Source organism: Pan troglodytes, chromosome 5 (assembly GCF_028858775.2).
Source record: "Pan troglodytes isolate AG18354 chromosome 5, NHGRI_mPanTro3-v2.0_pri, whole genome shotgun sequence".
Lineage (NCBI taxonomy): Eukaryota > Metazoa > Chordata > Mammalia > Primates > Hominidae > Pan > Pan troglodytes.
The window spans coordinates 31,684,452-31,706,660 of record NC_072403.2 but is presented as its reverse complement, the minus strand read 5'-3'; the positions used below and the strand labels follow the sequence as shown (position 1 = coordinate 31,706,660).

Below are 22,209 nucleotides of genomic sequence, written 5' to 3'. Positions count from 1 at the left end.
GTATACCAATAGCTTTTCTTTTTTGTTGCTGAGTAATATTTCACTGTATAAATATACCACAGTGTGTTTAAACATTCACTCATTACAGGACATCTTAATTGTTTCTAAGGCTTACCTATTAAAAACAATCTGCTATGGATATATGCATACAGATTTTTGTGTGAGCATAACATTATAGACTGAATATTTGTGTCCCTTAGTTCATACGTTTGTGTCCCCTCAATTCGCATGTTGAAATTCTAACTTCCAGTGTGATGGTATTAGGAGGTGGAGTTTCGGGAATGTAATTATGTCATAAGTGTAGAGCCCTCATGAATGAGATTAGTGCCCTTATGAGAAGAGAATCCAGAAAGCTTGCTTTCTATCTCTCTTCTCTCTCTGCCACGTGAGGATACAAGAAGGCTATCCACAAACCAAAAAGAGTTCCCTCACCAGAGATCAGATCTGCCAGCACCCGGATCTTAGACTTCCCAGATTTCAGAACTGCGAGAAATATTTTTGCTTGTTTGTTTAAGATACTTGGTCTATGGTATTTTTGTTGTAACAGCCCAAACTGACTAAAACACATACATTTTCATTTCTCTGGGATGAATGTTCCATAGCGGGAGTACTAGATCATGTTGTAAGTATATGTTTTGATTTTACGGAAACTGCAAAATGTTTCCCAAGGTGATCTGTACCATTTTATAGTTTTACCAGCAATGTATGGGAGATCAAGTTTTCCCATATTCATGCCATCATTTGATGTTGTCAATTTTTTTATTTTAGTTGCCCAGTAAGTGTGTAGTGATACCTCATCCTAGTCTTAATTTACACTTTCCTAATGAGCATTAATGTTAAACATCTCCTCATGTGCTTTTTTGCCCTTTGTGTGTCCTTGGCAGTGAAATGTTTCTTCATGAATATTGTTCATTTTTTACTGGGATAGTTTGGTTTTTTATTGTTGAGATTTGAGAATTCTTTATATTAACATAGATCAAGTATTTTACCATATATATGGTTTGCAAATATATTCTGTAAGTCTGCAGCCTGTCGTTTTTTTCTTCACAGAGACTTTCACAGAACAAAAGCTTTTACTTTTTTTTTCTTTTCTGGATTGTTTTGATTTCATGTCTAAAAACTTTTTGCATACATCTAGACTCAAAAGACTTTTCTCCTACATATTTTTTCTAAAAGGTTTATAGTTTTACATTTTTCATATTTAAATATATGATCTATATGAGTTAATTTTAGGCAAGGTGTAAGGTTTAAGTCAACATACATATTTTTGCCTATTGCTCTAGCATCAGCTATTGAAAACACTATCCTTCCTTCATTAAATTGTTTTTTAATCTTTGTCAAAACTCAGTTGGTCATACTTGTGTAGGACTATCTGTGTGTTCTCTCTTCTGTTCCATTGATCTTTTCTGCCATTACTACACAGCGTTGATTACTATATTATATAATAAGTCCTGAATTTGGTTACAGTTATCCCTACCACTTTATTCTTTTTCAAAATAGTTTTAGATGTTCTAGTTCCTTTTACTTGTACTTTTAAGATTTATTGTGATTTTTCACATAAACAATCATATCATCTGTGAATATAGGGAGTTTTATTTTCTCCCAAATCCATATGCCCTTAATTTCTTTTTCTTGCCCTGTTGTACTAGCAAGGACTTCCAGTATACAGTTGAATTTAATTGTGAGTGAACATTTCGCCTTGCTCCTGATCTTAGATACCAATCTAGAATCCAGGTAGAATCTGAATGTCTAGGATTAAGGGGAATCAGAAGAAACATGTTAAGAATAAAACACTTTATATAATGTAGGACTTATATTTCTCTGTCATAACAATCATAGAGAAGACTCTTTTGAAGGAATTCCTAATTTTGTTATTATATTTTGAAAGGGGGAAACTGTCAGTGATATAGTAACATTGTTATTTCATTGGAAGGCAGTAACTTTTATTTCCAAAATCATGTTATTTGGGTGCCATATGATGGTCATATATTACTGGTTGTAATAGCGGTTGTAACCACCCAATGGGTTTCTTTTGCCTGCTGCCCAGATAAAGCCAATTTATCAATATAAGGAAATTGCAATAGAGAAACAGTTTAATACATGTAAAACAGGCTAGAAGGGAGACTAGAGTTTTATTACTACTCAAACTAACCTCGCCGAAAATTTGGAGGCTAGGGTTTTTCAAAGATAGTTTGGCAAGCAGGGGGCCAGGGAATGGGTGCTGCTGATTGATTGAGAAAGCAATCATAGGGATAGGGAAAATGGCCTTCCTGAAGCTGAGTCCACTTCTGAGTAGTGGCCATAGGACCAGTTGAGTCAAGAGTCATGGATCCAGTGGGGCCATCCAGTCATCAGAAATGCAAAAGCCTGAAAAGACATCCAAAAATCCAATCTTAGATTCTACACTAATGACATTATTTACAAGAGTAATTGGAGAAGTTGCAAATCTTGTCACCTATAGAATAATGGCTGGTAATGGAATAATGTTTCAACTACAAATTAAGACCCTCTCATCCTCCTAACCTGGTAGGCTTTCATTAGTTTTACAAAGGTGGTTTAATTTATTGAGAAGGGCTATTATAACTTAAACTAGAAACTAAATTTCTCCCAAAGTTAGCTTGGCCCATGCCCAGAAATAACCAAGGGCGGTTTGGAGGTTGGTTAGGTAAGATCTAACAAGATCTAGCAAGATGAAGTTGGTTAGGTCAGATCTCTTTCACTGTCATAATTTTCTCACTGTTACAATTTTTGCAAATGTGATTTTATAATGAGTTCAGTTGGACCATGTAATTTTGTACAATTTAATGGAAAAGATAATAGGGTGTTAATTTTATTTTTACTGTGTAGAAAGACCTTGAGAACAATTTAGTTAAATATGGTCCAGTTCTGATAAATTTCAGGATTTTAAAAGAATCTTGGTGTGACAGAAGACACTGAGAGTCAGACCTGCCCATCCCACTGGTCTGATATGGGTTCTTAACAGTAGAAGGAAGGAATGGGTTAATGACCCCATGGAAGGGAGTCAAAATGTTCTGAGGATCCAAAAATCTTCTCAAAGCACCAGCCATACCCCTTGTTTGGCTCTAAATTTGTCTTCTAATTGCTTTACAGTATTAAAGGAAAGAGAAAAATTCCATCTTTTAGCTTAATTTCATGCTTCTTCCTTATTCTTATCCCTTCTGGCACACCCGGATTAAGAACAAAGCCATTTAATCTCACCGAAATGAGTACTGAGATACAGGGCCATGGTTAAAGACCAAACACATTTAATTGACTATGATTTTGGGGAGGGGTTTTTATTGTGTCAAGCCGAAAATTTTGCTTAAATTTGTCAGACAGATGTTCTTACAAAAGAAACTCATTATTGAGATAAATTAAGGAGGAAAGGGTGGGGCCCATTAACAGTTCTCTTCTAGGGTAACCGTAGACTAGAAAGAAAAGCTGCTGGGACTGAAGTCCTCAGAGAGTGGAATCTGAGATACACAGACATTCCCCCTACCACCCCACCCCCACCACCTTCTCTTTCAACAGCCACAGAAGTTTTTATTTCTGATGTTACCTTTATTTTTTTAAGTGCTCCAAGAGCAAGAGATTCAGCCACTGGCAGCTCTGGATTAATTTTCTAAAATTTTTTATTTGTCCTGCAACCCTATAAATATGTCTCTTCAATCTCCAGGTCTGAAAATATCAGAAAAGATTCTTACTGGCTCAGCTTGGGTGGCATGCCCAACCTTTGAACCAATCATGGTACCCCAGTGAGTGCAGTTCCTTTATTGATTAAACCTGAGTGCAGAGTGGACTGCCCTGATTGACCATTTTCATCATCCCAATCTTGTTCTGAAGAGCAAGTCATGAACCACTTGTGAAATAGAACATACAATAAAACAATAGAACACAACACAATAATTTAGAAAGTAATGTCAGAATGCTTCCACCGTAGCATATTGTTTTTGAAAACTTTTGTTTTAGCTCTTGGTGTGTACATGTTTCCCTAACTGTGACTTTGGTCATGGAATAAAAGGTATTTCTTAAATGTTTGTTGTAGTTAAAAAAAAAAAAAAGTGAAAAAACTTTTAGCTCTACTGTATGGTTTGGGTACTTGAATTCAGTCAATGTTGATGTTTCCAGATTAGGAGTTTGTGATGTGTTACAGCAGTAAGACTGTTCCCTTGTTTGGTCTTTTGCAGAACAGACTGCATTAGAGCATGATTGCTCACTTAATCTCTCTGTTCCTCATTCACCCACTTTAGAGGGTAATCAGATGTACTTATGTCCCTTCTGGGCTTTAACACCAAGTATTATGTGTCCTTGCTCATTCTCCATTTCATTTGTCTTTAATCCCGCTACATTCCCTATTTTCCACAGTATAATTACAGTAGAATATTGTCATTTCCTTTAGCAAATGTTTACTATGGCTTTCTGAATTTATAAATGAAAAATAGCCAACACTCACCAAAAATGTTCTGTTTTACCTATTAAAATCCCTTGTCATATAATACAATCTGCATGAACTAAGGATGATAGATTAATGCCATCATTTTGAAGCAGCTGCAATTACTACATTGAACATAAGCGAGTTACTGAAATGATATTTTTTGAAACTTGATCACAGCTCCTTTTCTGAAAGGGTGTGTGGCTCCGAGGAGAACTGTTGATTTCCAATAATTATTTCCCAGTTAATTGTGGGGCATTGCCCTGCAGTTGTTACTTAAATCTGATTTTATTTTCCTTCTACTAGTATAGGAGAATCTTTTTAATACCCTTTTTAAAGATTTGTCTAATCATCAAGAACATTATTAAATAACAGTGATTTTAAAAGTCCTCTAACAACAACTACCAGTATTCCACTAAGAAACAAAGATTATCCATCTAAACATATTAACAAATGCCTTTTAAGCATCTACTGAGTTTAAGATTTATTTTTCCTTTAGCAAACAGGTTTGCATTTTACTCAGCATTCAAACATCCTTACACTCGTAGATGGATCCTGGTTTATCACTGTTAACTTTTTAATTGGCTACCAGAGTTGATTGCTCATATTTAATGGAAGATTTGTGTATATTTACTTATAACTGAGAATGTGCTGCACTTAGTAGCATGCCTTCTTCATTCACTTTTGGGATTTTTTTAATAATTTGAAACCATTTCGTTAGCTATAGATTTATCCTTTTCTTAAATGTCTAAGAAGAAGCCTGATATTTGAGGATGTTAGCTCATTGGTAACCTCATTTTTTTCCCCATTCGTCTTAATCCTCACTGCTTTCTAGGTTTAATTTAAGCAATTTCTATTTTTTCAGAAACTCTTACATTTCTTCAATATTTTCAAATATGTTAACATAGGTTTTTTTAAACTATGTCCTTGTAACCTTAAAACAATTCCTAAATATCTCTATCTAAATTAAGTTCCCAGGAGGTTTAATAATTGTTTTCAACAAATAGCTCTTATATTTATTTAATTCTATAGGTTTAGGGTAATAATTTTATGGACACAAGGATTGTGAAGAAAATAACTTTTGGCCGTGCGCAGTGGCTCACCCTTGTAATCCCAGCACTTTGGGAGGCTCAGGTGGGCGGATCACCTGAGGTCAGGAGTTTGAGATCAACCTAACCATCGTGGTGAAACCCCGTCTCTACTAAAAATACAAAAAACTAGCCGGGTATAGTGGCACGTGCATGTAATCCCAGCTACTCGGGAGGCTGAGGCAAGAGAATCACTGGAACCCAGGAGGTGGAGGTTGCAGTGAGATTGTACCACTGCACTCCAGCCTGGGCGACAGAGCAATACTCTGTCATACACACACACACACACACACACACACACACACACACACACACACACACACACACAGTATTAGGCTTTGGTTTGAGATATAACCCACATACTAAAATATTAGTATCTTTATACTTATAAATACGAGTATTTATAAGTATGAACATATTTATATCTCAGTGTGTCCATTATATCTCAAACCAAAGGCTAATTATAGGTTTGTATCTTAGTGTGTATGTTATAAACCTTATAAACATTATAAACTTTATTATAGTGTATTAAGCACTTCACATAAGTAAGGTATCACATATCTGTATGTACCTTTTATCTTTTGGTTTATTAACATAGCATGGCTACGGTCTTCTAGACATATAACCATCCTAGAATTCTAGGAATGTAATTCTTTGGCAGAAGAAAACATGCGCCCTAGGAGTATGTTTAGATATGCCCATTCCTTGACTGATGTCCATACAGTCATGCTCTCCCAACAAGAGTTGTGCTGAAAGCTGCAAGTTTACAAATCTTCCTTTGCTTCTAATCATTTAGTCTAATTCGACACTCTAACTAAAATTCAACCCCCAAAATATGATTCCCCATCTTCACATTATTTTTCTCAGGAATTACATAGGTTGTCACAATAACGTCCTAATTTGTTTGTTCATTTTCCCAAGAAGAATGGCATTTTCCCTTCCGGGAGCCTGCTATAATCACTGCTCTGCCTACCTGAAGTAGGTGCTGAAACAGTTCCACCCAGAAACATCAAGTTCTGCTGTCAATACTACCGAGTGTTAAAGGAAACTGCTTCGGATACCCCAATAACCAGAACTGTTCTGAGTCCTGTTTACGAAAGCTGTAGTCTTATTGACGAAACAGCATTGTGTAAATCTATTGTAAACTAGCTCTTTCTCAGAAATTGAGTGGCTCTGAAAAGGGCCTTTGATTTCAGCTTTGGGGTTTTTGTTTTTGTTTTTGTTTCTTCTACACATTAGACATTCAAGTCACTTCGCTGGCTTTTACAACTTGCGTGGTTATTCATACTGGACTTTGTGGTAGTGGCTCCCAATCCTTTGGGACAGCAGCACAGCTTGGATGTTGGGCAAAACGTCACCCTAAGCCATTGTCACTCGGGCCAGCAGCTTGTCGAGCTCCTTGTCGTTGCGGATGGCCAGCTGCAGGTGGCGCGGGATGATGCGGGTCTTCTTCTTGTTCCGACGGCGTTGCCCGCCAACTCCAGGGTGTCGGAGGCCAGGTACTCCAGGGTGTCGGAGGCCAGGTACTCCAGAACCGCCGGCAGGTACGCTAGCGTGCAGCCCCCGACCCTCTCGGCATCGTTGCCCTTGCTGAGCAGCCGGTTGACACCGCCCACGGGGAACTGCAGAACCTCTCTGAATGAATAGCGCGTACCCTTCCCCCGAGCTTCCCTAGTCTAAGCCATAGCCCAAAACTAAAAGTTATAACGGAAAAAGACATCCGTTAAAACGGGTACTCAGCGTATTTCTAGTCTGAGAGCAGATTGTGGATTATCTGATTGATTGGCTGATAGCCATCTATCCAATCAGAGAACCTTACTGCTATTGCCTTATTTACATACTCTACCTATTATCCAATCAGATGTTGGATGCAAATGACGTAGGTTGAGGGCCATGCCTGTAAATACCACCCTTCACTCCAGTCAAACATCAGTTAGTGATCTCTCCGTGAACTTGGAAGATAAACATGCTGGAGCTTGCTTCAAAGGGCACTACCATTTCCAAAAAGGGCTTTAAGAAGGCAGTCGCTAAAACTCGAAGGAGGACAAAAAGCACAAGAGATGCCGCAAAGAGAGCTATTCTATTTACATCTAGAAGATGCTGAAGCAGGTCCACGCGGACACTGGAATCTCTTCCAAGGCCATGAGTATCATGAATTCTTTTGTTAGTGATATTTTTGAGCGCATTGCCTGTGAGGCTTCCCGCCTGGCGCATTATGACAAGCGCTCGACCATCAGCTGGGCTAGGCTAGGCTAGGCTAGGCTAGGCTAGGCTGGGCTAGGCTAGGCTTCGCTAGGCTTCTTCTTGTTCCGACGGCGTTGCCCGCCAACTCCAGGATTTCGGAGGCCAGGTACTCCAGAACCGCCGGCAGGTACGCTAGTGTGCAGCCCCCGACCCTCTCGGCATCGTTGCCCTTGCTGAGCAGCCTGTTGACACCGCCCACGGGGAACTGCAGAACCTCTCTGAATGGATAGCGCGTACCCTTCCCCCGAGCTTCCCTAGTCTAAGCCATAGCCCAAAACTAAAAGTTATAACGGAAAAAGACATCCGTTAAAACGGGTACTCAGCGTATTTCTAGTCTGAGAGCAGATTGTGGATTATCTGATTGATTGGCTGATAGCCATCTATCCAATCAGAGAACCATACTGCTATTGCCTTATTTACATACTGTGCCTATTATCCAATCAGATGTTGGATGCAAATGATGTAGGTTGAGGGCCATGCCTGTAAATATCACCCTTCACTCCAGTCAAACATCAGTTAGTGATCTCCCCGTGAACTTGGAAGATAAACATGCTGGAGCTTGCTTCAAAGGGCACTACCATTTCCTAAAAGGGCTTTAAGAAGGCAGTCGCTAAAACTCGAAGGAGGACAAAAAGCACAAGAGATGCCGCAAAGAGAGCTATTCTAATTACATCTACAAGGTGCTGAAGCAGGTCCACGCGGACACTGGAATCTCTTCCAAGGCCATGAGTATCATGAATTCTTTTGTTAGTGATATTTTTGAGCGCATTGCCTGTGAGGCTTCCCGCCTGGCGCATTATGACAAGCGCTCGACCATCAGCTGAGCTAGGCTGGGCTGGGCGGGGCGGGGCTGGGGCTGGGGCTGGGGCTGGGGCTGGGGCTGGGGCTGGGGCTGGGGCTGGGGCTGAGGCTAGGCTAGGCTAGGCTAGGCTAGGCTGCTGCACAAACCAAAGGCTCTTTTAAGAACCAATGACAGTTTCTAATGCGGCTGTAGAATGTTTATTTTATTGTAAAGTATGCCTCATTGCCAGACTGATAATTTTTTCCTAGACTAGGCATAACATGGTTATCTTTAAGTCTAAACTTTGCATTAATCAACTGTATCTGCCCCAGTATTGGTGAAAGGTAAAATCTCACAGCCGAGGCAATTAAATGGGAGCTCCCATAATCCTGGGTTCATGGGGATATTCTTTCTGTGAACAGTGCCATGGGGAAATACGGCTTTTTTGTCTACGACGTTTTCTACTACAAACCCTCTACGATGACAGCAAAAAAGGCCTGGAGCTCCCCACTTAGGGAAGTCTGGCACTGAGCATTAGGCTGTTTGCTTTTTCTTGACTTTGGCCATAATGTGTGCAAAACATTCTCCAAGTCCGGGTGGACCTGCTCCAGCACCTTGTAGATGTAAATAGAATAGCTCTCTTTGCAGCATCTCTTTTGCTTTTTACGCTCCTTTTCTTGCACATTATGAAAAGTGATCAGGCTGACTCCCCTTGAACTGCTGGATTTTGAGGTCCAAACCCAAGGTTTCTGCATCTCTGTGAACTCCAGTAAACTGCTTACTCAATATCACAGTTCTTATGTTGCTTAGCCGCTTAAGAATTATCTCCACAGGGATTTCCAGTTGATCCCAACAGAACTGTTCCTGAACTTCTGCATTCTCTATATCCATGAGTACCACCCTATTCACATGGTTGTCCAAGCCAGAAATGTATTTTTTCCCTAATAGTCTCTGTTCAACCTCCATCCACTTCAATCTCTCAAGATATGGTAATTTTACTTCCTACATATTTCTGTTGTCTGATTATACACCATCTCCACCGCTAACATTTTTGTCTGCATACTCATGATCTCACACCTGAATTAGTTTCCAATTAATCTCACTGCTCTTAATCTTGCCTCCCTAAAAACCACTCTCCACCCAACTATTTTCATTTTTTAAATTGACAAAAATTGTGTATTTACTGTGTACAACATGATGTTTTGAAATATGTATACATCGCGGAATGGCAATCTAATTAACATATGCATTACCCCACATATTTTTTATGAAAACACTTAAACTCTACTCTTTGCAATTTTCGATACAACATATTGTTACCAACTATAATCAGCACAGTGTACAATAGAGCTCTTCAGCTTATTCCTCCTAAGTGAAATTTCATATCCTTTAACCAATATCTTCCCACCACTCCCCAACTCTAGCCACTGGTAACCACCACTCTGCTACTTATATGAGTTCAACTTTTTTTTTAATTCCACTTATGAGATCATACAGCATTTCTCTTTCTGTGCCTCGCTCATTTCACTTAACATCCTCCAGGTTCATCCATGTTGCTGCCAATGACAGAATTCTTTTTCTTTTTTGAGGCCAAATAGTATTCTATTATGTATGTATGCCACATTTTCTTTAGCCATTCATCTCCTGAAGGACCTTTATGTTCTTTCTATATCTTGTCTATTGAGAATAATTCTGCAATGAACATGGGAGTACAGATATCTCTTTGAGAAACTGATTTTATTTCCTTTCAATATATACCCAGTAGTAGGATTGTTGGATTATATGGTAGTTCTATTTCTAATTTTTTGAGGAAATTCTATACTGTTTTCCACAATGTATGCACTAAAATATTACCATTTTCAATCTTATTTGAAGCACAAATATTACTATATCACACATTTTAAAAAATATTTTGAAAACTCAATTTGGTATTGTTTTATTAATAGTATTAAGTATTTTATTGCATGCACTTAGAAATTTATATTAAGCTGTGTATAGGATCAGCTAGACTTGCAAAGAAATCAATAGTACAATAAAAGTTTTGAATGTTGGAGCTTTTTGGATTACGGATGCTCAACCTATATTGCAAACATGTAAAACTCAAGAAAATCTATCAAGAAACCAATAGGAAAATAAGTCAATTCAGTGAGGTACTAGAAGGATATTTTAAAAAAATGCACGGAAAGCAGTCTTACATATATAACAAAAAAAGTTAAAAAATAATGAATAGGAAATACCTAATTTACAGTAACAACAAAAACAAAATACCCAAAACTATATTTAACTTTTTAAAATGCCAGATATATATGAAGGTAGATGATCAGTTCACACCCACCCCGTGGTTTTCTGTAGGTGAATGAGGTGAAACCCCGTGTCTACTAAAAATACAAAAATTAGCCGGCTGTAGTGGTGGGCGCCTGTAGTCCCAGCTACTCAGGAGGCTGAGGCAGGAGAATGGCGTGAACTCAGGAGGCAGAGCTTACAGTGAGCCGAGATTCCGCCACTGCACTCCAGCCTGGGAGAGTGAGACTCCGCCTGAAAAAAAAAAAAAAAAAAAAAACCCTTACGGTTAGAAACTACACAAAAACGAAGCCCACAGCTGTTTCAGTATGTTTAAGTGGCTCTGAAAAGAGCCTTTGGGTTAGAAATGACGTTTACTTAGCAGGCTTATTTGGAGCTGGTGTACTTAGTGACAGCCTTGGTGCCCTCAGACACAGCATGTTTAGCCAGCTCTCCCGGCAGTAGCAAGCGCACTGCTGTCTGAATCTCTCTGGAAGAGATGGTGGAGCGCTTGCTGTAGTGAGCCAAACGTGATGCCTCGCTCGCTATACGCTCAAAGATATCAGTGACGAAGGAATTCATAATGCTCATGGCTTTCGAAGAGATCCCAGTGTCCGGATGGACCTGCTTTAGCACCTTGTAAATGTAAATAGAATAACTCTCCTTACGGGTCCTCTTGCGCTTTTTGCCCTCCTTCTTCTGAGTCTTAACGACAGCTTTCTTAAAGCCCTTCTTGGAAATGGTAGCACCTTTAGACGACACCTCCGGCATAGCTACCACACACTTCTGCAGCGTTACACGGTTCTTTTCCAGGGTTACACAGCACTTTCCAGTGCTCAACAGCTCTTCAGCATTAAACAACTCCAAATGACTTCAGCTCCAAGTCTCGCCAAGTAAACGAACAGAACTGGAGGATGAAAGATGCGGTATTTATAGGCACGGCCCTCAAACGCCGCGTTCGGTATCCAAAATCTGATTGGACAATGGGAAGTGGCGTGAATGCAAATGAGGCGATTCTAGTACGACTTTCTGATTGGGTAGACGGCCATCAGCCAATCAGATAGCAAATTCCAACCTCAGTCAGACTATAAATAGGCCCAGTAGCAGCCCTAGAAATGTGGTTCTCGTGTTGCTGTAAATTGATGCGAGGAGATGTCTGGACGAGGGAAGCAGGGAGGAAAAGCACGCGCCAAGTCTAAGTCTCGCTCTTCTAGAGCGGGTTTGCAGTTTCCCGTAGGCCGGATCCATCGTCTGCTTCGTAAGGGAAACTATGCAGAGCGGATAGGGGCAGGCGCTCCAGTGTATTTGGCGGCAGTGTTAGAGTATCTCACAGCAGAAATCCTTGAACTGGCAGGCAACGCGTCTCGCGATAACAAAAAAACTCGCATTATTCCCCGCCACCTGCAGCTGGCTATTCGCAATGATGAGGAACTCAATAAGCTTTTGGGCGGCGTGACCATTGCCCAGGGCGGAGTCCTGCCTAACATTCAGGCAGTGCTGCTGCCCAAGAAGACTGAGAGTCACCACCATAAAGCCCAAAGCAAGTAACTTAAGGTTGTCATTGATAAAAAATGACTTATAAGTGTCAGAAAAAACAAAAGGCTCTTTTCAGAGCCACCTACCGTCTCAGAAAAAGGCTGTACGTTACAAAACGTTACTGCTGTTAACCAGCCATCTTACTTGCCTGTCACAAATAATGCCCGTTTAAGCGCATTTCGGGAATGTACGGGGACTGAATTTTCAAGGAGCGTTCCATCGGCCATTAGTTTGAGGTAATTTTGGTTATATATGTCACTGGGCGAGGTGGCTTAACGCTTGTGACCAGTCAGTACTTGCACTTGAGTGGAGGTTGGAGCGGGAGGGTCGTTCAAGCCTGGGGCTTGACCGTTAACATAATTGAGACCCTGTTCCCACAGAAACTAGCTGGGCCTGGTGGTGCAGGCTTGTAGTCCCAGCTGTTCGGGAGGCTGCGCTGGGAGGGTTGTTCATGAGTCCGGGAGGCGAAAGTTACAGTGAACGAAGATTGAGTGCTCCACTGCACTCCAGTCTGGGTGACATGAGCGAGACTATCTCAAACTAGAGTTATGTATGTTATGTTAAGGGTTACACATGGAAGTGAAAATTGCATTACAAGCAGGAGAGGTGTAATCTTCCTGTTTAAATCCAAGTAACATCAGTCTGGCTGGTTAAAGTACATTTTAGAGAATTTCCTTTCAAATATGGTAGTTTCACGAAATACTCATAATTAAATGTGGCATGTAAGTAAGTTAATCTTAAAATTTGGGTAAGCATATATATTTGATACCTGTAGTTTCACGTACTTTGTAAAGAATAATAGAATTATTTCTTAAAATGTAAGTAAAATATGTTAAAAAGAAGCCTTACGCCATATGTGATGGTGAGATACTAGTGTTAGACTCAGGCAGGAATGGGACTAGAAGGCCGAACATAATTTGAAGTTTAGAAATTTGGAAGAGTATATGCTTCAAAAGTTTTGACTGTTGAAAAGAGGCAAAATAGTTTGTTGATCTGTGTTTGCAGTTTGTGCTGTAAACACCAAGAGAAAGTGAAAAGCAAAACCCATTCAGTAACGCTGCCAAATAACTAAATTAAAAATTATTGTACGATATTCAACAGTTGACCTTACCTCAAAAAAAAAAAAAAAACTCATTTGGTTACCAAAAAAAAAACTGCTAACCACTTGATATCTACACATAATAAGGCATGTATAGAAGCAGGTAAAGTTCTATAAAATAAAACATGCCGAGTAAGGACAATCAAGTTACAAAAGTCAGTCATCCCTTGAATTAACCTGCATACATAATAAATAAGGGATGCAGTTAGGGACGGCAAAAACTGAAGATATTTGAAAACAGAAATGGCAACTATATGTTGAATAAAACTGGGTAATATTTAGAACATGGCAAATGTAAAACTTAAAATCAGGATATAAGACAAATCTAAACAGATGAATTCCAAGTAATTAATGTAGATACTTTGTCAAGAAAGTGGCACTTAACTTCTCAGACTTGCCAAGGCAGAGGAGGAGGGACTTGACTTTATAGAAGAGAACCTGTGTATTCTTTTATTCCAAATGCACTACATAATACTTTTATTTCTATCTCTAATGCAATCCTATTAAAATTGCATTAAACTAAATGTTTAGATAGAATAAAATATATTTAAAAATTGTGAATACATGTTACAGGAGACATGCCCCTTGATTTTTCAAAACAATTTACCTACAGAAGTTTCTGATTCTTCTTTTTTTGGAGCCAGAGTCTTGCTCTGTCACCCAGGCTGTAGTGCAGTGGCGTGATCTCGGCTCATTACAACCTCCAGCTCCCAGGTTCAAGTGATTCTCCTACCTCAGCCTCCTGAGTAGCTGGGATTACGGGCGCCTGCCCCACACCCAGCTAACTTTTGTATTGTTAGTAGAGACAGGGTTTCGCCATGTTGGCCAGGCTGGTCTCCAACTCCTGACCTCAGGTGATCCGCCAGCCTCAGCCTCCCAAAGTGCTGGGATTACAAGTGTTAGCCACCGCACCCAGCCTTGATTTCTTCTTATAGAACTTTCACACGTTTCATAGAGTTTATCTCCAGGTATTCTTTTTTATTACTGTATTTTGGGGAAATATTAGAAGGGTTTCTTTTATTATGTTTTCTGATTGACGATGTTTTACAGATAGAACATTCTTGATATTCGTACTGGTTTGTATTTCCTTCCTTATTCTGTCATTTCTGTTGTCCAGCTTTTTTCCTCTGTGGTTTTCCAGGTAGGCAGAAAAATCATATAATTTTGTCCTGTTGTTTTAAATAGTTGACTTTGTCTAAATGCATTGTCTAATAGTTACAAGTGATAATAAAAATGGTGATATTGACTCCCCCCCCCCCCAACAGCCTTCCTCTGTCGCACAGACGAGTGCAGTGGCCTGATCTCAGCTCACTGCAGCCTCTGCCTCCTGGATTCAAGCGATTCTCCTCCCTTATTCTCCCAAGTAGCTGAGATTACAGGCATGTACCATCATGTCTGGCTAATGTTTATATCTTTAGCACAGATGGGGTTTCACCATGTTGGCCAGGCTGGTCTCGAACTCCTGACCACCCACCTTGGCCTTATCCTAAAGTGCTGGGATTACAGATGTGAGCAACCATGCCCAGCTGACTTATTTTTTATTATAATCAGACTAATATGACACTGTCTTATGCCTAATGCTGGGTTTTTATGGGATTTGTGTAATTCCAAAATTGCTAAAAGTTGTTAATTAAAAATAAATATTGGCTATTAACAATAAAACTTCAGCAGCAACTGAGACAAATATATGCCACTTTTTTCCCTTTACTTTTTTTTTGGGGGGGGTGGGGAGGGCAGGGACGGAGTTTTGTTCTTATCACCCAGGCTGAAGTGCAATGGCACCATCTCAGCTCACTGCAACCTCCGCCTCCCGGCTTCAAGCGATTCTCCTGCCTCAGCCTCCTGAGTAGCTGGGATTACAGGCGCCTGCCACCACACCTAGCGAATTTTTTTTTTTTTTGTATTGTTAGTAGAGTCAGCGTTTTGCCATGTTCAGCAGGCTGGTCTCGAACTCCTGACCTCAGGTGATCCGCCTGACTCGGCCTTCCAAAGTGCTGGGATTACAGGCATGAGCCACCGTGCTCAGCCTCCTTTTACTTTTTATGATAAATCACGTTGAAGGAATTCAGAACACACCACTCCAAAATATGTCACTCTGACATATTGACTATTTGGAGATAGACACTTGAAAAACAGCAGATGCACATACACTCTGACCTTCCTTTTGTTTCTTAAAAGCAGGAGATGAAAGATGCCCTCCCTATACCAGAAGGAAAGTATCATTCTAATCAAGGACAGAAAATTAAGGCCAAGGAAAATCTGTACAAATAAACCTTGTTACACCAACCCTTACCTCTCTAGTCACTTCTCCACCTAATTAATTACTCTAACCCAAGCCCCTTTGCTGTCACATTTTCACAACTTACTTCACTTTGTCAGATTCTTCACATTAGCATTCCAGTCTTTGTCTTCGGGTCTTCATTTCCTACTCCTGTGCCACGTAAAACTTCCATTCAATAAATTTATATGCTTTTCTCCTGTTGACCTCTCATGTCAATTTAATTCTCAAACCCAACCAAAATATCCTGAGGGTAGAAGTAAAGTTTTGCTTCCTCCACTACAATGTTATGGATTTCTCATCAGAAATCACAGAAGTCATGGAACGATAGAATAACACCTTCTAAGTTCTAAAGCAAAATACCTTTCAATTTAAAATTCTGTGCTCAGATGAACTTTTTTTTGTGTAAGGGTGAAATAATTTTTGGACAAAGATTGGAAAGTTTTGCCACTCAGATTCATACTAGAAGAATTAATGCTAAAGAATGTACTGAAATAAAAAGACTGAACTCAGAAGAAAGACTGAGATGCAATAAGCAATAATATTGCCAAAGGAAGAGGTAAAAGTATAAATCTATCTAAATAAATACACTAGTTGTAAAAAAAAAAAACCTATAATAATACTAGAATATTAAAAAAAAAAAACCAAAAACACTGGAGAGTAGTTACAGAAGATGAAAGGGGCTGAAACAAATTAACATGTTGATGTCCTTGTACTGTTTATAAGGAGGACAGACATACTGATTGTTATATTTTCTTAAGTCAGGTTTATATTTTATGATATTAAATGTAACCACTAAAATAATAAAATTAATGTAGACTAGAAAGAAGGTAATAGCAAAAAAAAAAAAAAATAGTCCAGTGGAAAGCAGGAAATCAGAAAGGACTGGCATGACAAATTAGAATGCAAAGTCAAACATTAGAAATGAGTCCAAATATCAAAATGAAGCTTAACCGATTAAATTTGCCATTTAAAAGACAGTATTTGACTAGGAGTAAAACACAGCTATACCTTGGTTATAAAATACCTAAAATTTATTGGCACAGAACATTTAGAAGAAAAGGAGTGGAAAAAATACATTCCAGACAAAACTGTCCCCCAAAAAAATTATTTTGCAAAATTAATGGCAGAGATAATATTTAATGAAAAAGTAATTTGAAAATTAAAAGCGGAAAATATAGGTAGATACACTATTTCTCATTGTGTTAACACCCCAAAACACAGCTTTATAGAAAACAAACAGCAGAAATGTATGACAAAGAATACGTTCACAATTATAGTGTATATTTTAATATGTCTGTCTTGGAAAAAGGTAATCACCCCTACCACATATTGGAATGTTAAAAACACACTAAAGCATAATTCATGAGTTTAATAGCAAAACCATAAACCCCTTACTGTGTCTCTGTCAGTCTACCAGTATGCCTCTGTTTCTATCTGTCTCTAAAATGTATGTTATTAATTGTCATCTATATGCTTAAGTGTCCCAAAGAAACCTGAGTCCTCTACCCTAAACTTTATTTTTTTAAAAAATATTATTATATTTTTTTTTGAGAGACGGAGTTTCTCTCTGTCGCCCAGGCTGGATTGCAGCCACACTATCTTGGCTCACTGCAATTTCCGCCTCCTGGATTCACGCGATTCTCTTGCCTCAGTTTCCCAAGTAGCTGGGACTATAGGCTTGTGCCACTACGCCTAGCTTTTGTATTTTTAGTAGAGACAGGGTTTCACTATGTGTTGGTGAGGCTGATCTCCAACCCTGACCTCAGGTGATCCGCCCACCTCGGTCTCCCAAAGTGCTGGGATTACAGGCATGAGCCACCGTGCCCGGCCTCTTCCCTAAACTTTAGAGTCATAGACTTATGATATTGAGAGTTTACGAAGTATCAGGCACAGTTTTAATCGTTTTACTATTATAAATAATGCTGAAACAAACATCTACATGCATACGGTGTTTTCTTTCTCCTGCAGTGTCTCTTTGATAGATATTTCCAGCATTGGAGAAACAGTGCTGTACACATCAGATGAGATCCTGTCCTCCTGGAGCCGAAGTTCCTTATTCTTACTCACCACCCACATACCCCCCATCATCAAGTCTTACATACATAAGGACTTCTCTCCCTTTGCCATTTCTCCGATTAACATCTCTCAACTGCTCCCCCTAGCTGTCTCACCAGGCTCTTACCACACTCTCCTATGCTGTGGTCATAACCAATCTACTTGCAGTTCCTTGAACCCATTGCGCTTTAATTCACCTGTGTCTTTATGAGTTGTGTAACTTTTCTAGAATGTTCTTGCCGTTCTTCGTTTAATTAGTTTCTATGCGTCCTTCAAGGATACGCTTATACATTACATCATTTGTGAAGCTTTCCTTGACGATTCCCCCCCCATCTTAGAGTCATTTAGATGTCCTTCTGGTGAACTTGTTGCACATTCTAGTTAAAGGTGTTAATGTTTATGCCTGTCTCTTCTACTAAAATACAAAGCTTTGTATATTTATAAAACTATAAAGCTTTTTATGAGAATGTTTTAATTGTTGAGCCAAATTTTGCAGTGCCTAAAACACAGAAGACACCAATTAATGACTGGTTAAATACATAAATTAAAACACTTTTTTCTGAGTTCCAGCTGCTTACTTTTTAGTATTTAAGTGATAATAGTAAAATAGAAAATTGAGAGTGGAAAGGTCATCAATCATTTCCCATTTTGACATATTTATTCTTATTTTTGTATTTTTTCCACCAACCTTTATGCTTATAGAGAACATTTTTCTCTTTCAATATCATGTTTTTTGAAATATATCATAACATTAGATTTTTAAGTGGTTATGTAATTTTATAATTCTTATTTTTAAATTCTCAATTTCGATAGCTGCATCAAGACATATACTGAGCACTTTGTACCACACATTTTTTTCTAAATGTGTTATGCACTTGATCTTGTTTAATCCTCAAAACAATCCTATAGCTAGGTACTACTATTATACCCACCTTACCAATGAAGAGATTCAACTTCTTTGGAGCAACAGAACTAGCACTGGAGCCAGCATTTCAACCCAGATAGTCTGACTCTAAAGCCCACCTTAACTGCAACTATACTAAAGTGGTTGTACCATAATTTAGTTAAATATACCATCTTTCATTGTTTGGGATATTTTGGGGGGAATTTTTTTTTTCTTTTTTCGAGACGGAGTCTCACTCTGTCACCCAGGCTGGAGTCTAGTGGCACAACATCCCCCTCACTGCAACCTCTGCCTCCCAGGTTCAAATGATTCTCCTGCCTCAGCCTCGCGAGTAGCTGAAATTACAGGCACGTGATGATTCACCTGCCTCAGCCTCCTAAAGTGCTGGGATTACAGGCATGAGCCACCAGGCCAGGCCAAGCTGATCACTGTTAACTACTTAGGCTGTTTCCAATATTTTATTATTGCAATCAATGCTGTAATGAACATCTATGCAAAAATAGCTTTCACTCCTTCTGAAGTATTTGTTTAAACCATTCCTAGATATGGGATGATTAGGTCAAAGAATACACAAGATTTTATGCCTTTTTCTGCATATTGTTACTATTCCAGATTATTGCACCAGAAGGCCAGTAGCAAAGCATGACTGTTTCAATTTTATTTTGCCCTCACATAATTTGGTATTATTTAAAGAAAAATTTGTTTAGTTGGTAGAGTACAGCATTACCACATTATTTTGGTTTGCACTTCTTTTCATCAAAGTGAGACTGAACATTTCCATATATATATACACACACATCTATCATACATATATATGTGTGTGTGTGTATATATATACACACACACATCTATCATACATTGCTTATCAACAGGGATACACATTCTAAGAAATTTATCATTAGCCGATTTCGTTGTATTAACATCAGAGTGTACTTACACAAACTTAGATGGTAGAGCCTGCTACACACCTAGGCTATAGGGTATAGCCTATTTCTCCTGGGTTTCTGTACAGCATGTTACTGTGGTGAACACTGTGGGTAACTGTAACATAATAGTAAGTATTTGAATATCTAAACATAGAAAAGGTACAGTAAATATATAGTGTTATAATATATGGGACCACCATTATATATGTGGTCTGGCATTGAGCAAAACATTGTTATGTGGCTCATGACTGTATATGTTTGTTTTTGCCAGTTACTCTCATATTCTCAAATGTCTCTTTGGGTCCATAAAAAATAATTTGAACAACAAATTCAAATTAGTTGTTTTGTAACATTATAAAACTTAAGTTACATTAGGCCCTTAAATATAATATTTGCAAAATCTGAATAAAACAATTTTATAATGCAATCAATGAGAGCCAGCTGAATTTTTTAAACTGCCTCTTAGAGAAAGCTCTCATTAATTTGAAATGCGGTCACACATGAGCTCCTTTAAAGTCAAATATAATCAAAGCTAACACCAGGGGGAGCCCAGTAGTCGTTCCATGTGAAAATATATCTGACTTTTAATACATTTCTGAAGTGACACTGGAGAAAATTTACAGTGAAATTATGAATACTACCTTTAATAGTCCTACGGAGAAAAAATAGAAATAAGTGCTTAAAATATACATTCAGACTTCAACCTTTTAGTAAACTGAAAAAGACATGAGAATGATGATTATGTGAACAACAGTTGTAGAACACCCACGAATGCCTGTACAGATCTTGTTTCCGTTGTTATTTCTGCCTCCTGTCAGCATAGGAATCTATCAGGCCTACTTCAGAATCTAGCTCTGCTACTTCTAAGCTGAGAGTTCTTGAACCAGTTACATAATCTGTGCCTCAGTCTGTTCACCTGTACATGGTAATACCTACCTCACAGGGTTATTGTGAAGATCAAACTGAGATCACATCAATAAAGCATCCAGCACATAGCCCAGGCTCAGATATGTTAGTTCATTTCTTCCTCTAAAGCAGTGATTCTCAACCAAGGGTGATTTTGCTACCAATGGTCATTCAGCAATGTTGGGAAGCATTTTTGGTTGTCACAACTGGTGGTGGGTCCGGCATCTCATAGTCAAGGCCAGGGATGCTACTAAACATCTTACATAGGACAACTCCCCAAAAAGAAAAATTATCTGCCCCCAAATGCTAAAAGTACCAGGGTTGAGAAATCTTTATCTATCTAGAGAAATCTAATATCATCATTAATACTCCTTTGCTGAGAGCCTATTCTATGTTGGATTCAATTTGAGTTTCTGGAAATACCATGAAATACAAAGATCTTGCCATGCAGGGGATTACCGTCTTATAGTGGAACTATGGCTTATCACAGTCTGCGAGTTTGGGGATGGGAAAGAGTGAGGAAAGTTCAGAGAATATCCCTTTTTCAGTTTAGAGTAAGCACCTTCAGCACCTCCACTTCTGTGAGCAAAAGGTTGCAGAGCACCCTGGGTGCCCTTTGGCTGTCTTCATGCTAGTGGAGCAGTCCAGAGTTTCCTTCCTGGGGTTTACTATCCCTTAATTTAGGCTTGCTTCAGAAAGAAGTGCTGGTCACTTCCTCAGCACTTCTTATTCAAGTGCTGGCCTCTGCTGCAGTAGATGTTGGGGCACAGGGGCTCTGCCCTTTCCTACAGAATGGGCCTATGTGAGGGTTGCTTTCACCTGCTGACCCTTCAGCACATCCCCTCCCTCAGCCCTGGGGAGTTTCCTGAGGAGGAGAGTAAGAGCCACTTCTGCCCACCGCACATGGCCAGTGGCTCATGAGAGAAAAGGCTTTTGAGTCAGAAGTCCTGTGTGAGTCCTGGCTCTGCTTCTTTCTTCCTGAGGAGCCTGGGGAAAGTCTCGACATTTCTGACCTCCACTTTATAGCATGGAAGGAGGAATCTCTCATGAGGTTTATGTGAACTTCATTTGGTGATTTGCAAATATAAATCATAATCCCCCTCTGGGGGGGATTTGCTTGTTGAGTCCTGCCTGCCCAAAAGTTCTGTAACCAAGCTCAGAATTTGCCACAAAATTACTCTAGTGTGGCCTTATGTCGACAGCTAGAGGCAGGTGGAATCACGCTTAAAAGCAACTACTGTGTGTCCATTCTGAATTCATCACTTTGTGCCCATTGTTTAAGACACAAGCATGGAAAAGCACTCTAAGGGAGGCTACGGGGCTGAGTGAGCTGAATGCCTGGGAGATCACTTACTGGCTCCTCCACTGCCCATGCTTCTGTCATCAGCCAGGTAGGGAGCTCAGTTCTGAATACACTCCCTTCCTAGTTTCACGTTTTTCTAAAAAGAAAGCAAACGCCTATGTCATGTATCCAAAATGCATAAAATTTGTAGTTATGACTGTTCCATCACATCAGAAAGTTACCAGAAACCTTTAATGAAACAATAAGAATCCTACTAGGGCTAATTTTATGGACGTCCTTCTGTGGAGCTTCTAAAAGAAATTGTGGGTGATATAGTTTAAAATTATGTGTAGTGTTGTGCAACAATAGTAAGGAAGCCAATTGGTAGACTCTCA

The 22,209-nt window shown here is 39.2% G+C and overlaps 4 protein-coding genes and 2 pseudogenes across 7 annotated transcripts in view; 2 read left to right on the top strand and 4 right to left on the bottom strand.

Moving 5' to 3' along the window:
* SLC17A1 (solute carrier family 17 member 1) overlaps positions 1 to 22,209 on the top strand; it is a 166,351-nt gene that overhangs the window by 92,494 nt on the left and 51,648 nt on the right. The gene's annotated exons all lie outside the window — the stretch shown is intronic.
* Positions 1,922 to 7,007, bottom strand: H2AC2P (H2A clustered histone 2, pseudogene; annotated as a pseudogene). Its single transcript, NR_165335.1, is given in 2 exon segments — positions 1,922 to 2,367; positions 6,494 to 7,007. The product of NR_165335.1 is annotated as a H2A clustered histone 2, pseudogene (transcript).
* Positions 8,210 to 8,833, bottom strand: H2BC2P2 (H2B clustered histone 2, pseudogene 2; annotated as a pseudogene).
* On the bottom strand, positions 8,711 to 11,596 carry H2BC1 (H2B clustered histone 1). The gene has a single exon (XM_527247.8). The coding sequence runs from the start codon at positions 11,594 to 11,596 to the stop codon at positions 11,213 to 11,215; it is 384 nt and encodes a 127-aa protein (XP_527247.1). The 3' UTR covers positions 8,711 to 11,212.
* Positions 11,751 to 12,446, top strand: H2AC1 (H2A clustered histone 1). The gene has a single exon (XM_518282.6). The coding sequence runs from the start codon at positions 11,978 to 11,980 to the stop codon at positions 12,371 to 12,373; it is 396 nt and encodes a 131-aa protein (XP_518282.1). The 5' UTR covers positions 11,751 to 11,977; the 3' UTR covers positions 12,374 to 12,446.
* The window catches only part of SCGN (secretagogin, EF-hand calcium binding protein), a 66,948-nt gene continuing 64,392 nt past the window's right edge, over positions 19,654 to 22,209 (bottom strand). The window contains exon 11 of the mRNA XM_016955010.4: positions 19,654 to 19,741. Coding sequence (XP_016810499.1) covers positions 19,688 to 19,741 — 54 coding nt within the window. The 3' untranslated portion in view covers positions 19,654 to 19,687. The remainder of the gene's footprint in view (positions 19,742 to 22,209) is intronic.

Bases quoted from the DNA above. Each gene is read 5' to 3' on its own strand.
- H2BC1 (XM_527247.8), bottom strand. From the start codon at position 11,596: ATGCCGGAGGTGTCGTCTAAAGGTGCTACCATTTCCAAGAAGGGCTTT.
- H2AC1 (XM_518282.6), top strand. From the start codon at position 11,978: ATGTCTGGACGAGGGAAGCAGGGAGGAAAAGCACGCGCCAAGTCTAAG.